Raw genomic sequence first — 14,715 nt, 5'->3', positions numbered from 1 at the left:
AAAAAAAAAAAAAAAAAAAAACTAGTTCATCAAGTACTTCAGAGATCTTTTGAACTTTGACGTCGTTTTGGATATATTCAGTGACATTCAAGCAATGTTTTTTCTTTTTTCTTATAACTGAAATGCATGAACTCAAACCAAAGTTGTACGACATTTATTGGAAATACAGGCGTAGCAAACGGAAAATATATGCACATCCTATATTTTTACAGATTTGGTGTAAAGAAAACTATTTTTCTCCCAGGAAAGAAATATATCATTTTTAATTTGTAAGCCTTTTTTGTAACTATTGAATTAGTTAAAATAATTATGGATTAGGTACGAAAAGTTAGAGAAAATAGTTTTCCTAATGTAATGTAAGACAACTGAAAGTAAAAAGAAATTGTGAATGGGTGACAAAGAAATTAATAGGTTCAATTAATTTCTTAAGAACTAAAATAGTTAAAAGAAAAACTACTGAAGACCATTATTATTCAATGATGTGGACCATTTATTCTCCCATTAAACCCTATAAGTTGTAGACTTAGATTCTTGATTGAGTGGTCATTCGTTTGAATGTATCTTTCATGCGTAACAACTTACTCCGTAATCTTTCTTTAACTCCATAAATCTTGAACTGAAGACGAGAGATGTACTAGATAAGATCGAGTATCCCAACCACATAATTTTTCATGGATTAGAATAGAGATGAAAAAGAGAGAAATCATGTAACTGATGAAACTCGAACTACAATTAAACTCAACAATAAATAAATAAATAAATGAAGAAGAAAACAAAAATTAAACACGAATAAACGTTAGAAACTAGAGAAAACGACAGAAAAGTACCCAGACATATAAATTTATTGTGTCTTGTTTTTATTCGAGTTTCGGTTATGGGAACGGTTTCGTTAATTTTGAAAACTTTGTGTTTGACGACAAAAAAAAAAAAAAAAGTCTTGTACGTACCGACGTGGAATGACGACATCATTGGCTGTTACACACGAGCGGATCGTGTTCTTACCTAACACGTGTACCGTCCTCACGATTTTCTGTTTCCGGTTCAAATAGAAAAGTTCCCCAAACCGTTATGGACCAATTCCCCTTTTTTTTTTTTTCATTGATGAAAATAAATTGGAATGGGTACAATGGCCTTAATACAGTAGATATTCCTCGCCAAAAAAAAAAATAAAAACGAGGATTAATCTGAAATACAAAAGCTTTTAAAGGAATCTAAGCCAGCTCTGCATTGCGTTTTTGAAGTTCTTCCGATGCCTCTTAGCTATGATCGCGTCCCGGACCAGTCTGTCCATTTGCTTGAACAGGAGATGGGGAGGTGTGGTAGCACTGTTGTAGCAGCGGTTGTTCCTTTCTAACCAGATAGAGTAGATGAGTGCCTGCACAACTAGTCTCCGCAATGTTTGGGTTGATGTTGAGTCTTTACTGTTGAGCCATGCTGACAGAGCTTCCTAGGTGTGGAACACGAACGGACTATAGCCCAGTCTCCGAGTTGCTTCTTGCCATAGTACTTCGCTGAAATCACAGTGCAAGAAGAGGTGATCTCTTGATTCCGGATACAAGCCACATATATAGCAGGTCGTTTCTATTTGGAAACCCCAATTTGCCAAGCGAGTTCTTGTAGGAATACGATCAAGCTGGGTGAGCCACATCATGAACGCATGGCGCGGGATGGCGCCTTTGTACCATACGTGCTTTGTCCACGTTAGGGGTTGACGTCTAAATCGTATTGCTTCCCAGGTTTTTCCCGTGCTAAATTCTGTAAGCTTCTCTCCCTCTATCTCCCAAATGTACATGTCTGGCTCTGTGCTGGATACTGGTAGAGGAATGGTAGTTAGATGAGTATGGAACAGTTCCGCTTGAGGAGATCTTGCAGGTCGAGTGCGCCACTCTGAACTGGTGCAAGCTTTGGCCACTGTTCCCAGCAAGGGAATGCCTGTTTGAGATGGTCCAGTTGGCCCAAAAACATTTATGAGGGGGCCGAGAGGGGTCCACCAATCGTACCAGAAACTCGCTCGCATCCCATTTCCCACAGAACAACGAATAAACCGAGAGGCAAGAGGCCGCAGCTGAAGCAGGGATCTCCATGTCCATGAGGTATGCTTTTTTTCATCAAGGGACAAGGGATCTCCATGTCCACCAGTCGTATGCTTTTTTTCATCAAGGGAGCAGGAATTCCACCTTTTTCTTTTTGTTTGTTTGTTTATTAAGACTTTGAATTATAATGCAAGTGCCTATTACAAATTTACAGTACAGAATTTAAGAGAGAAAGCCAGATTGTTGTTAGCTAGAGTGAGAGAGGGAAGAAGAGAAAGTGGAAGAGGGAGTTTTTGGACTGTAAATTTATCTAGGGGTAATGATAGTATCGAAGAGATATCAGATAAGCATACACAACAAAAAACATGGAAGATGTTGTGCAATGTGCATATATAATCATATTTAATCATTTGGATTTGTTAGTTTTTAAGGGTTATAAATTATATCTGAGATTTCTTAAAATTTGAAGTCTTTAATTCAAATTTCTATTAGAATGTTTTTCAATTGTTTTTAAGCTATAAGAGATTGTGGTATAGTTAAAACGGTAAAAATGGTATAAAAAACACGATATTACATTAAAACGTATCAGTTTATATTAATGTAATTGGCATATATGTAAATGGTTGAAACCGTATATATACATATATATATATCAATATATGTGTAAAAGGTATTAACGTAGAGTTAGAAGTTTTAGAACTTTGGAAGTAATAGAAAAAAATTGATTTTGAATTATTATTCACTTACACTTATAAATATTAGAAGTTAAGAAAATAAGTTGAATACCCTTATAACATTTTCTTAGTGTTTGACCGTCTCCCAATTGGCGAAGGAAAGGATCCGAATTGCTGGTCTCCGATCGTACCTCACCGAGATTCGCGAGAGAGAAGAATAAGAAAAATCAATTTTTTTTGTTTTATATTAAAAATACACCCAACCATTTTTGACCACGTCGATGGTTCTTAAAGATTCTTAAACTCCTTAATTAAGAAGCTCTTCTTAGTATTCTTGCCATTTCTGATTTATTTTTATTCAGATCAAAGTTAAGAAGTGAGACTAAGAAGTCCCGATAAACTTACTCTTAGACCGTGTATATAGTTGTGGGTATACGGTAGTAGTTGGCTATGTCGCGAGAGTTGAACGGCCGAAACTCTTAGTATAGTACTTGCTTTTTTTAACCGTTATATTTAAGTATTACTTCACTAAAAATTTGGTACGCAAAACACAGAAACATTGTAATTTTCGTAGTGGTACGTACAAGGGTACAACGTCATTAGTTCTCTATATATATAACTTCAAAAGTTTAAAAAAACTGTCTTAGAGAAGAAAAAAAAAAAGAAGCTAAAATATATTGCAAAACTCATGATATAGACTTGAATATGGTACAACTGACACGGTGATCTAATGGAACTCGTTAGAAAAGATTCAGCTGCATTGAGTTTATTTGAATGAATAATAGGATTGCTTTTTCTACACAATTCGGAGTTTCGTTCTTTCTTTGTAGTTCGTGGATCCATCAGATTATGTTCGTCATTTGATAAAGTCGTCGGTGAGTTTTACGAAAATCGATTTTCTTTTAAAAAATTAAGTTTCTGTGATGTTGACAACAAAAAAGGTTTATATACCTCAACCGAAATGGTTAGTGGTTTTTATCGGTCCAAGTTATTGATCGACCAGCAGAAGATACGGTAGAAGAATATGATCATTAATTGGTTAACCATAATTTCTAACACTCGCACTTGTACCATTTTTTGTTAATGGACTCCTTTTAGAGATCTATTTACATTCCTTGGACCTGATGCACATCTTCGACTTGGTCTCCCTTTAGACTCTACGGTGGCACAAGCTCGAGCAAGACATGGGTGGATCTTTAGAGGAGCTCGAAATCAAAACGAGGAACTTTTTATGAGCCACCTCGCAGAGGTTGAACTAAGCGATGGCGTCAAAGATACTTATCTCTGGGCTACGCCTAATGGTGGTGCACACGACCGTTTTAGCTTTGCCAAAACATGGAACCTTCTAAAGCCTCCTTCCATAGAGGTCTCCTGGCACAAACAAGTGTGGTTCACGGGTCATGTACCTAAGCACGCTTTCATTATGTGGCTCTGCTGCCTAGACAGACTCCCAACACTGTCTAGACTCAGAAACTGGGGTTTGATAGAGGATGATTCTTGTTACTTATGTGAAATCTATTTCGAGACAAGAGATCATCTTTTCTTTCGTTGTCCGTTTGCTTATGACCTTTGGAGGTGGTGTCTTTTTAAGATGAAACTCCCTTTCGTGGGTTTCAACACATGGGATCGGCTGCTCCTATGGCTTCAATCTTCCCCAAATGATCACAAACTGACTACCCTGAAGCTTATTCTAGCGCACACAATTATTTATACTCTTTGGCATGAAAGAAATGCTCGTGTTTTCACTGGTAACCGCACTCCAGTTGAAGGTCTTTTCAACCAGATCGACAGGAGGATCCGCGACATCTGCCTGGCAAGAAGCTGCTACCCAAACCTTCAGAATCTTCTCTTGGTTTGGTTTCGTTCTCTCTCTCCCTCTTAATTCTGATTGTCGTTTATTTATTATATTGGTTCTAGTATTGGGGTTGTTCACCCCGGAGGTCGTTGTCGTTTTAATAGACACCTTATATCTAAACTATGTACTTCTATATGATGTTATAAAACCAGAAATTTTAAGGAAAAAAAAGAAATTTTGTTTAACTTATATATCCTTATAAAATTTGAGACAATCTTTCAACAGAACTATAGAAAACGAACAAAAGTGGAGAGAAAAAGGTGAAATCGAAACTCCAAATGGTAAAATATTGAACGTGCATGTAATCATGATTCATGAGATAAGTCACACTAATTACATTCACTTAGAGAAAGTTTCTTTTAAATCTTCTTGATTAATTTAAAAGAAGACACTTTAACTAATTTGAGGAATTTAGGGCTTTATCTCATGATGTAATGACATAAAGTCTCTTTATTTAAATTGAAATTAATTAGAAATCATGTCAAAGTTGTTAGCCGGTCCATTGCACTTGTGGCATATAACTAAAACATATCACATCAGCGTATAAATAGTAATTAATTAATGATATAATACAGTGTTAGGGGAATTAATGAGGTTATACCTTACGGGACATAGATTGAAGTCATTATCAAGGTACGTAGTCACCAATACTTCACTCCACATAGATCCAAACAAAAAGTTTCGTTATTGCAATATAAATAGCTTAATTAATGTATGCAAAAGTATTAATCAAAATAAACATTAGTCAAAAGTTGACGGCAGTGATCGGCAACTAATCCACACCCAACTTTAACTCACAGTGACTCCCACGTTCAAGATATTAAGATAAAACCTACACTATTATTCTTTCCCTTTCACTTCCAGTCTTCCACTAATGTATTATTAATCTTCTTTTCTTTGTTTTAATTTCTATTTTTAGGTTTTATTATAGTACTATATTGTAAGTTTATATTCTACAAGTTCGGTGCACAAAAAAAACTATATAAATGCTACAAGTACTGAAACCAAGAAGTGATACATACACGATTGTAGATCCTCGAAATTGCTTTTCTCTGCAGTATAAGTGGAAATATAATCATTTTTAAGTTTTTACGGCTTTAAGTGAAAAAAAGAAAGTGTGCATGCGTGTGTGAACAATGTACATTTCAACTTTTTCAAGTCACGAAAATTGATGTTGAGGCAACGTGAAATTTAATAAAAATGCCGAATCAGGCCCTTTTTTATACTGTAAAAATTGAAGATTTCAAGATATAAAACTCATGCTAATCTTTGAAAACACGGCTCTGCTACTGTCTAGTGTCTACTGAAGGAAGGGATACTGTAAGAGTAGATTACTATCAGTTGGTTAATTCTACTATTAGTACGATTCCTTTTAAAGGAAATACACATTTTTGATTAATGAATAATTTTCTTAAAATAAAATAGATAAACATGCGGTTTCTGACACTGACACAGCTTTCTTCGTTTGAAATCTGTTGTTGTCTTAGTGAGCTCCTCAAGTTGATTACACACGATCTTAAGAAAATCTTCACAACATCCTTTGATAAAAAGAGAGATTAACAAGTACCAAAACATTCATAATGATAAAGCCCAATTAGTACAAAATAGCACATGGGCTTACTTTATAATCTATATGGCCCTATGTTTAGCCACTATAATCTACAGTATTTTGTTTTACAATTTGCTGAAATGATCCTTGCCAATAAAAATATTTACACTAACCATCCGAATAAAAGAAAAATAAAAATAAAAACCCGTCACACTTTTATCCTCTCCGCCGAGCAGCCACCGTCGAAGAAGGAGAGTGACGATGAACAACTCCACCAGACTCCTCTCTCTCTTCTCACCACATCCTCCTCCTCCTCCTTCTTCTATCTTCCTACTCCGTGGCCTCTACCTCAGCCGCTTAACCAACGTCCGCCGTTTCCACCGCCGGGCGTATTCTCCTTCCTCCGTCGGCTCAACCAATAATAGTTATCGTTCTCTCCGTCAACTCGTCTCTTTGCCGCCGCTTATTCCCACGTTTCCCATCGGACGGTTCTACACTCACCAAGTCCATGTCTCCGCCGCCGATTTTGTACCTTCATATCATCACCACCAGCTACCTGAATGGGTAGAGCTACTCCAATCTCTCTCACAAGCTGGTTACCTGTCAGATTCCGGTTCAGTTTCCGGTTCGGAAAACGAGTTCTTTCCCGGTTTTCCTGATGAACTTCTCCGTCCAGCTCTCGCTTGCTTAGCTCTAGCTCGTGATCGACCTGAATTACTTGAGTAAGTTTAGCTGCAGTTTCGTGGTTTCTCTATTCTCTTCTTGATTGAATTATTCAATCTGATGATGTTACTTGTTTACTAGAATGGTTTCGAGGAGAGATGTTGAAGTGGTGGTGAACAATGGAAAGCCATTTTTATTTAGGAGTGGTCCTGATTCAGTTAAAAGGCTGAGCCTTTATCTAAGAAGTGGCATTGGTAAGGTAAGTTCTTTTAATGGTGGTGGATTGTGAATTCTCGTCTTCAATAGTGATTTACCCCCTCAATGGTTTGATATTTTTATGTGTTTCTTATTAGATACTGGATTTGGATAAGGCGAGTACAGTTGATTTGATGAGGCTTCTTTTGAGTTATGTTGTGGATGTTGCTTCTTCTGAAAGGAGCAAACACCATAACCAAGATATTATGGAGTCGTCGGTTCGATGCCTCTTGAGCCAGATAGCTAAGATGACTGTTCGTACTCCTGAGTTGAATGTTCATCGCACGATTCGAAATCAGATGTCAGATAGTAATGGACAAGGGTCTTATCAGAAGAACATTGAGATGAAACGTGGTGACTGGATTTGCTCGAGGTATGAATTTGTTGAACTCTCAGTAGCCTTTTAACGCAAATCTCCTATGGCCTGTTGGTTGCTATACTTCTGTAGAAAGATATTAAAATTTCAGGATCTGAGCTTTGAATTTCTATATGGATAGTATTGTGGTAGAAAGCTGGTATCTTTAGAGCTAAGAAATCAGTAAGTTGTAATTGTCTTGCTGTTGTTTCGGAACCTATATATAATGTGGGAATTTATTGAAACAGGTGCAGTGGCATGAACTTTGCGAGAAATGTCAAATGCTTCCAGTGCGATGAAGCAAGACCAAAGAGACAGCTAACTGGTAGTGAATGGGATTGTCCCCAGTAAGCAACTTGGTTTCTCTCTACTGCTTTATGGTTAATGCAATGAGGAATGATGAGTTTATCAATTCCATTCTTTCTTGGCTGTTTCACCCATCAGGTGTGATTTCTACAACTATGGTAGGAATGTAGCTTGCTTAAGATGTGACTGCAAGCGACCCAGGGACTTCTCACTCAATTCATCCAATTCTAGTTACTCAAATGATCCTGAACTTGAGAGAAGACTGGCTGAAAATGAAGAGAAAGCACAGAGGTGGTTTAGTAAAGTAGCACAGGGTGGTTCTGATGCAAACAGTATTGATACAGATGAAGATTTTCCAGAGATTATGCCATTGAGGAAAGGAGTGAACAGATATGTTGTTAGCACTAGAAAAACACCTCTTGAGAGAAGGTTGTCTAACGCTGAGAGCAGTGTAGCTACAGATGGAAACTCGAATGGGAACGACAATAAGGTTTTGGGAAGTAAAACACATAGGAGCTTGAATGAGATTCTCGGTTCTTCATCCTCTTTGGCTTCTCAATCTGATGACAAGAATGTATCTTCCAGGAGGTTTGAATCTTCTCAGGAAATAAACACCAATTTTGTCCCGTTTGTGCCACTACCTTCAGACATGTTTGCCAAGAAACCAGAGGAAGAAACACAGATAGGTCTGACGGAAAACAACCAAATGGATGGTGTCACAAGTGACAATCAAAATGTCTTCCAAGAGGACAGGTCAAATGCGAATCTCTCTGGCAAAGAAACAAATCGCCTTGAAGAGGATGATAAAGAATCAGAGGAGAAAACTGCGAGTTGGTTCAAGAAGGTCAGCGAACTGCATAACGTTTCAGACCTGGAAAACACGATACCGGGAGAAATTTCATCTGACAAAATGCCAATCCGGAAAGGAGAGAATCGGTTTGTGGTTAGCAGGAAGAAAGACCGTTCACTGACTTCTCCAGCAAACAAGAGACCACAAGATTCAGACTTTGTCCCCTTTGTCCCTTTCCCACCTGACTATTTCGCCAAAGAGAAACAACCCGAGCAAAAAATAGATACTATTCCAGCTCCAGCTCCAGCTCCGGCAACAGAAAACATTTCTCAGGTAGTAGAAGAGGAACCGAAACAACCAGCAAGCAACAATCCGGAAACAATGGCTTGGAGGAGCAATAATAGAAAGAGCTTGGAAGGTTCCTTAGTGAAGGAACCTGACTTGTTGGACATGTCAGAGGAAGCAAAAGCAGAGAGATGGTTCAAGCGAGTGGCCGAGATTAAGAACATATCCGAGCTAAGTCAGATCCCGGACGAAGATTTCCCGTCAATAATGCCGATGAGGAAAGGAGTGAATAGGTTTGTTGTCAGCAAGAGGAAGACCCCCTTGGAACGGCGTCTAGCTTCTCAACGACACCAGAGAAATCCTCAGATCACCAACTATGATCCTGCCGGTGAAGGAGATAAATGACCTTGTAGCATAACATTTTTGCGGAGTAACATACATTCACGTTTTCTGTATTTCTTTAGTTCAACTTCTTTATATTATATTATATTCTCTTAAACATTTGTACACAAAATGGGTAAAAACTCCATTCTCCATCTAGAGTGAACGACAGCATCCTTTGAAAAGTCAATGTTGTGCTTGCAACCAAAACAACACTATTACCACCTCAATGCTCCATACGAACTAACACAACAAGCTTTGATAGATGATATTGAAGAATCTTTCTCGTTTTTAGCTTGGTATATTGATAGCAATATAGCATTAAGACAGTTGAACAGAAACAGAAAGCTCTTTAATTACACACATAAGAGAGCCTCAACGGTAAGGCATTGAGACAACAAAACGACGTCGTTGAAGATACGATAAATTAAGAAAAATAAAATAATTAAACATAAAAACCCGCAGGTAAACAGGCTTTGCTGATTTGGGCCGGGCAAGGTTGCGGCCTTTAAACATATCTGTAAGAATTGCCGACAAGAAAAGAAAAAACATTAAAGTAATTTCAGAATGCATGCATTGAATACTGTATCAATATTTGTTGTTTACTTTGGTAATAAATTTCAAAAACTTCTCTCTTACGACGTGGCTTAACCACTCATCTCAAATTTCTCTGGCGCTCTAGATTCCCTCCTCCGCTTCTATGAGAAGATTCGGGACAGCCATCCACGCCGCCCTCTCTTTCATCGTCTTCTTCTTTTTCGACCTCATCGATGCGGTTCTTTGCGTCGCTTACGAGTTCGTCGACGAGGTTTTGGAGGGAAAATCCCGAGGCTGTTACTGCGCGGCGTCTTCTCTCCATAATCATACCACCGGTGAAAATGAGTGTTCGGAGACTTTATTCCGGAGGAAGAATATTTTCCGGGGAACGTGGTTTCTGGGATTCGCGAGAAAATTCAAATCCAAGCTCTATCGGATACTGCGAAAATCTAAGATTCATGAGTCGGTGAATAGATGGTCAGATTGTGGATGTCAATCTTGTAACTCGTGGACTAAGAACGAAGATGATAATCTTCACGTTGTGGCCAAAGATTCAACTTCTCGAGGTCAAAGATTAAACATATATTTTAGTATTATTCTTCATCGTTTGATTAGTTTAATGTTGCTTACAATTTGCATTTGATGTTACATGTTGAATTAAACAGAGGACTCTGTTCAGGAATCGTTAAAGAATGTGATTTTCATACATGGTTTTATGGGTTCATCATATTTTTGGACAGAAACTGTGTTTGAACACATTAACAAAGATCGTTATAGGCTCTTCGCGGTTGATCTTTTGGGTTTTGGTGCGAGTCCTAAGCCAAAGGATAGTCTTTATACATTGAGAGAACATGTGGATACGATAGAGAGATCTGTCATTAAGCCGTACCAATTAGATTCGTTTCATGTGGTTGCACATTCTATGGGCTGCTTAATTGCTCTTGCTTTTGCTGCTAAACACTCCAACATTGTTAAATCCGTCACTCTTGTCGCACCGGTGAGATATTAGTTTGGTTTCTAATCTTATGTTTTCAGCCTAATCTGCCAGAGATTCGATTTGTGAAATTATGTTTGTGTGTGTGTTTTTACAATACAGCCTTATTTTCCTTCATCGCCTGAAGGATCAGTCTTGAACCGGATCGCTCCGAAGAGGTTATGGCCGCCACTAGCATTTGGAACAGCGGTGATGTCTTGGTATGAACATATCGATAGATTTGTTTGTTTCATAATATGCAAGCATCACATGATATGGAATGGCTAATAAAGCTATGCATTGGTAAAAGGTAAAACGTTTGATCCGGTTTGAGTGATTTGCTTGGTTTGAAGCTATCTTTTTTCTTTCAATAAAGGTTTTATGTTTTGTTTAGGGAGATTCCTTGGAAGATAAAGGACATAACAAGGCATACACATCACTCGGCATGGCATAGTATGCACAATGTGATATGCGGTGGCTCCAAATTCGCTGATGAACATCTCAAAACCTTAATAAATCATGGCGTTAAGATTCACTTGATACAAGGCGACTGTGATATGATCGTTCCTTCACATTACTCCAGCAACATGAAGAGGAAGTTTCCAGCGGTGGAAGTTGATATCGTCGCTGGTGCTGATCATGATAGTATGATAAGTGGAACACGAGAAGAGTTTGCTGAGAAATTGGCTAGCATATGGTGTTCACGTAGAACAGGTTCAGTTACTTATAACTGAAGAAAACAAGAAGCAGGATTGTACTGAAACTAAACTGCGGTTTCTTGTTCTTTTCTTTGACATGAAGTGATGGAAGCGAGGTGATAAGGCCACTGATCAAGCAAAAGAATCAACCGGAATCTTCTTGAACGCATCTCCTTTCACAACGTAGATGCAAGCTTTGCCCAATTTCATCACAAAGTACACATAATGAGATCCGTATCGCCAATGAAAAATAACTTGGCTGAGAGACAAGAGTAATATATTGTCTTGTAACCCTGGGAAATTAGGTACCGGAACCGCTATTAACGAACTCCATGACAGTATGACACATCCTCGTCCTGATCCTTTTCAAAGTTAATAATGTTTCCTAGTCCCCCGAATCTTGATAATCTTTGTTGTACAAGATTATTCCAGCATTGCAAGCCTATATCCCCTTAAACCTCAAGAACTACTTGAGTATGCCAAACTAAACAACACATTAGTCTATCAAATAAGGCCAATGAATTTGAAATAGTCTCTGTAATCTACTAGAAGAAATTTACTTTGTTATACAATGGTTTTGACTGTTAGAATTATTTTTTTTGTCATCATAATTCAAAATACTCTATATCCTATTTTGAAATGGAAGTCTTTTTAAAGAAAAAGTTTACAAACTAGATTTCACTTTCCCTACCCACTTTCGTATACAGAATTGCACCAGTCAGTCAGAGCCGACATGTATGAATCCAGTAGCCATCGAATTCACCAACCACCACCATCCTCAATCCTTGAATGTAGTGTTTTTTTTAATCCACAAAAAAATTGGATAGTCATATGATTTGATAAAATTGTGGTAGATGAGTGATTGAAAATTATTATTATTTTTTTTTTTGTGTTTTTTTTTTAAGTATTAGAAATTGTATTTTTTGGTCAAATATTAATTAATGGATTAACATAAAAAGAAAGTAAAAAAGTGGTAACCAGAACGTGAAGGGGGTAGGTCTACCAGATTCCATCCCATTCGTTTTAATGACGGAGGTAACGAGGCAAAGATCCAACTCCAACTCCAAACCAATCCAAAAGCTCTGTGATTATTACAACAATCCCCTTTTTATTTTTTATTTTATCATTCTTAAACAATTTTGATTCTTTTTTCTTCTTCCTTTTTTGTTCGTTTTGGGTTAAGCTATGGATACCGAGTTTCTCCGAACCCTAGATCGTCAGATTCTTTTGGGTGTCTTCGTCGCTTTTGTCGCCGCCGGTGCCGGTGCTGCTTATTTTATCTCATCTTCCAAGAAACGTAGAGGTTCGATCTCTCAATTCAAAACTTTTCACTTCACAAATTACGTAGCTGATTGATTTGAGTATTCATTCTCTTGGAAGGCTGATCTCAAATTAGGCAATGATATTGTGTTGTATGCATCTCTTTGGGAAGGTTGAATTGATCCTTTTTTCTTTTGGTTGGTTCTTGGATAGTGTGCTTGGATCCAGAGAATTTCAAGGAGTTCAAGCTTGTCAAGAAAGATCAACTTAGTCATAATGTGGCCAAGTTCATCTTTGAACTCCCTACTTCTACCTCTGTCTTGGGTCTTCCCATTGGACAACACATCAGTTGCAGGTTCGTGACTCCTACTTCTCTATATTTACTTCATAATCACTGAATTTTGTGCAAGTTGCTGGATACTATAACCTTTTAGAATTGGCTATGAACATACTCATTTGTAGACTGTAGGTTAGATTTTGTGGGTAGACTGCTTTGATGAATAATTTGGTGGCTTTCTCAATAGGGGAAAGGATGCTCAAGGAGAAGATGTTATCAAGCCATACACCCCAACAACACTAGATTCAGACGTTGGACGTTTTGAACTTGTCATCAAGGTATATGCTTCAAAACACTTCTCAACTTGACTTTGTTTTTCTCTTTCTCTTTAACTCAATCGTAAAATGCTGGAACTAGATGTATCCGCAAGGAAGGATGTCTCATCATTTCAGGGAGATGCGTGTTGGAGACCATCTTGCCGTAAAGGGACCTAAGGTACTCTTAATTCAGATGTTATTCTTAGTTGATCAAACTTGTTAGTCTTTACTTTTCTCGAATCTCAAACTTTTGTTGTTGTATTACCTTTTCTTTGACAGGGTAGGTTCAAGTATCATCCTGGTCAGTTTAGGGCATTTGGAATGCTTGCTGGAGGTTCAGGCATCACACCGATGTTCCAGGTATGTCTGGTACATTTGCGTTTAATGTTGTTTTTTTTGAAGCCAATGTATATGTTTGAAACGCATTGTATATCGTATTTGTGAAGGTCGCTAGAGCAATTCTAGAAAACCCAAAAGACAAGACAAAGGTGCACCTCATTTATGCCAATGTCACATACGAAGACATTCTCTTAAGGGTATAACGCTTTTCCCCTGCTGATTCTTAAGTTTTGCGTTCCCATAAGACTATTTTCAAACACTAAATGTGAATGAATATTTTTCTTTTTTTCAGGAAGAATTGGAGGGTCTTACCGCCAATTACCCAGATCAATTCAAAATCTACTATGTTTTGAACCAGGTTAGCAAGGAAATAAATGTTTTTGCGTTCATCTAATGTAATTTACCTAAAGAAAACTCTTCTTGATACCTTTTGCTCTTGGTGGTTTGGTTTATCTTCTGTAACAATGATTAGCCTCCGGAAACATGGGATGGTGGTGTTGGATTTGTATCTAAGGAAATGATTCAGACTCATTGCCCTGCACCGGCATCTGATGTTCAGGTAAACCTTCCTCTGTTTTTGATCTTGAACATACCCGACCATTATGGTTTCTAAATATAATATCGAAAACATCATCTTGTAAATGATAAGTGAAACAAAACTACAACATATTTCAATGTTTGAACAAATCCAAGAATACTGAAGAGAATGAAACATTGAACATATTAATGGTGTTTTAATCCTTTTATGGTTCATTTTATGTCGCAGATCCTAAGATGCGGGCCACCGCCAATGAACAAGGCCATGGCTGCAAACCTTGAAGCTCTGGGATACTCTCCGGAAATGTTGTTCCAATTCTGATCTACATCTCTGCGTTTGATTACTCCACTGTGGAACCTATTTTTCTGATTAATAATTTAGCCCAGCTATAAGAGTTCGTGTCTTAAGTCTTAACTGAGTGAGAGTTGTATTTGTGTTGGATGCTTTTATAAACCCTTTGTCCGTTATGTTATCCCAATTGAAGTATTAATTGTTTGGTTTGCGAATTGGTTAGACATACGGTTAACGTATACCGGTTTGGTACTTGATAGTGCGAGTGGTGGACATACCGACATGACCTACCCTATTTGTTTTGGTGTTTTGCTATACCGTATAGCCTATACGTGAATC

General features: G+C 37.7%; 2 protein-coding genes and 1 pseudogene across 3 annotated transcripts; all 3 read left to right on the top strand.

Moving 5' to 3' along the window:
* LOC104735827 (zinc finger protein VAR3, chloroplastic-like) lies at positions 6,293-9,294 on the top strand. Its single transcript, XM_010455678.2, has 5 exons — positions 6,293-6,833; positions 6,916-7,033; positions 7,128-7,402; positions 7,633-7,731; positions 7,829-9,294. The coding sequence occupies exons 1-5, from the start codon at positions 6,373-6,375 to the stop codon at positions 9,168-9,170; spliced, it is 2,295 nt and encodes a 764-aa protein (XP_010453980.1). The 5' UTR covers positions 6,293-6,372; the 3' UTR covers positions 9,171-9,294.
* On the top strand, positions 9,764-11,742 carry LOC104735826 (annotated as a pseudogene).
* On the top strand, positions 12,317-14,591 carry LOC104735824 (NADH--cytochrome b5 reductase 1). Of its 2 annotated transcripts, XM_019234332.1 has the most exons (10): positions 12,317-12,389; positions 12,538-12,657; positions 12,828-12,969; positions 13,139-13,229; positions 13,309-13,386; positions 13,488-13,568; positions 13,655-13,744; positions 13,840-13,905; positions 14,020-14,106; positions 14,314-14,591. In XM_019234332.1, exons 2-10 carry the CDS (start codon positions 12,540-12,542, stop codon positions 14,404-14,406), a joined length of 846 nt encoding a protein of 281 aa, XP_019089877.1. In that variant the 5' UTR covers positions 12,317-12,389; positions 12,538-12,539; the 3' UTR covers positions 14,407-14,591. The 2 variants fall into 2 exon arrangements, with proteins under 2 accessions (XP_019089877.1, XP_010453979.1); XM_010455677.2 differs by lacking the exon at positions 12,317-12,389 and having other exon boundaries at positions 12,396-12,657.

The sequence above is a fragment of the Camelina sativa genome, chromosome 13 (assembly GCF_000633955.1).
Source record: "Camelina sativa cultivar DH55 chromosome 13, Cs, whole genome shotgun sequence".
Taxonomy (NCBI): Eukaryota; Viridiplantae; Streptophyta; class Magnoliopsida; order Brassicales; family Brassicaceae; genus Camelina; species Camelina sativa.
The sequence above is the reverse complement of the archived record's forward strand: the minus strand, read 5'-3'. Positions and strand labels throughout refer to the sequence as shown.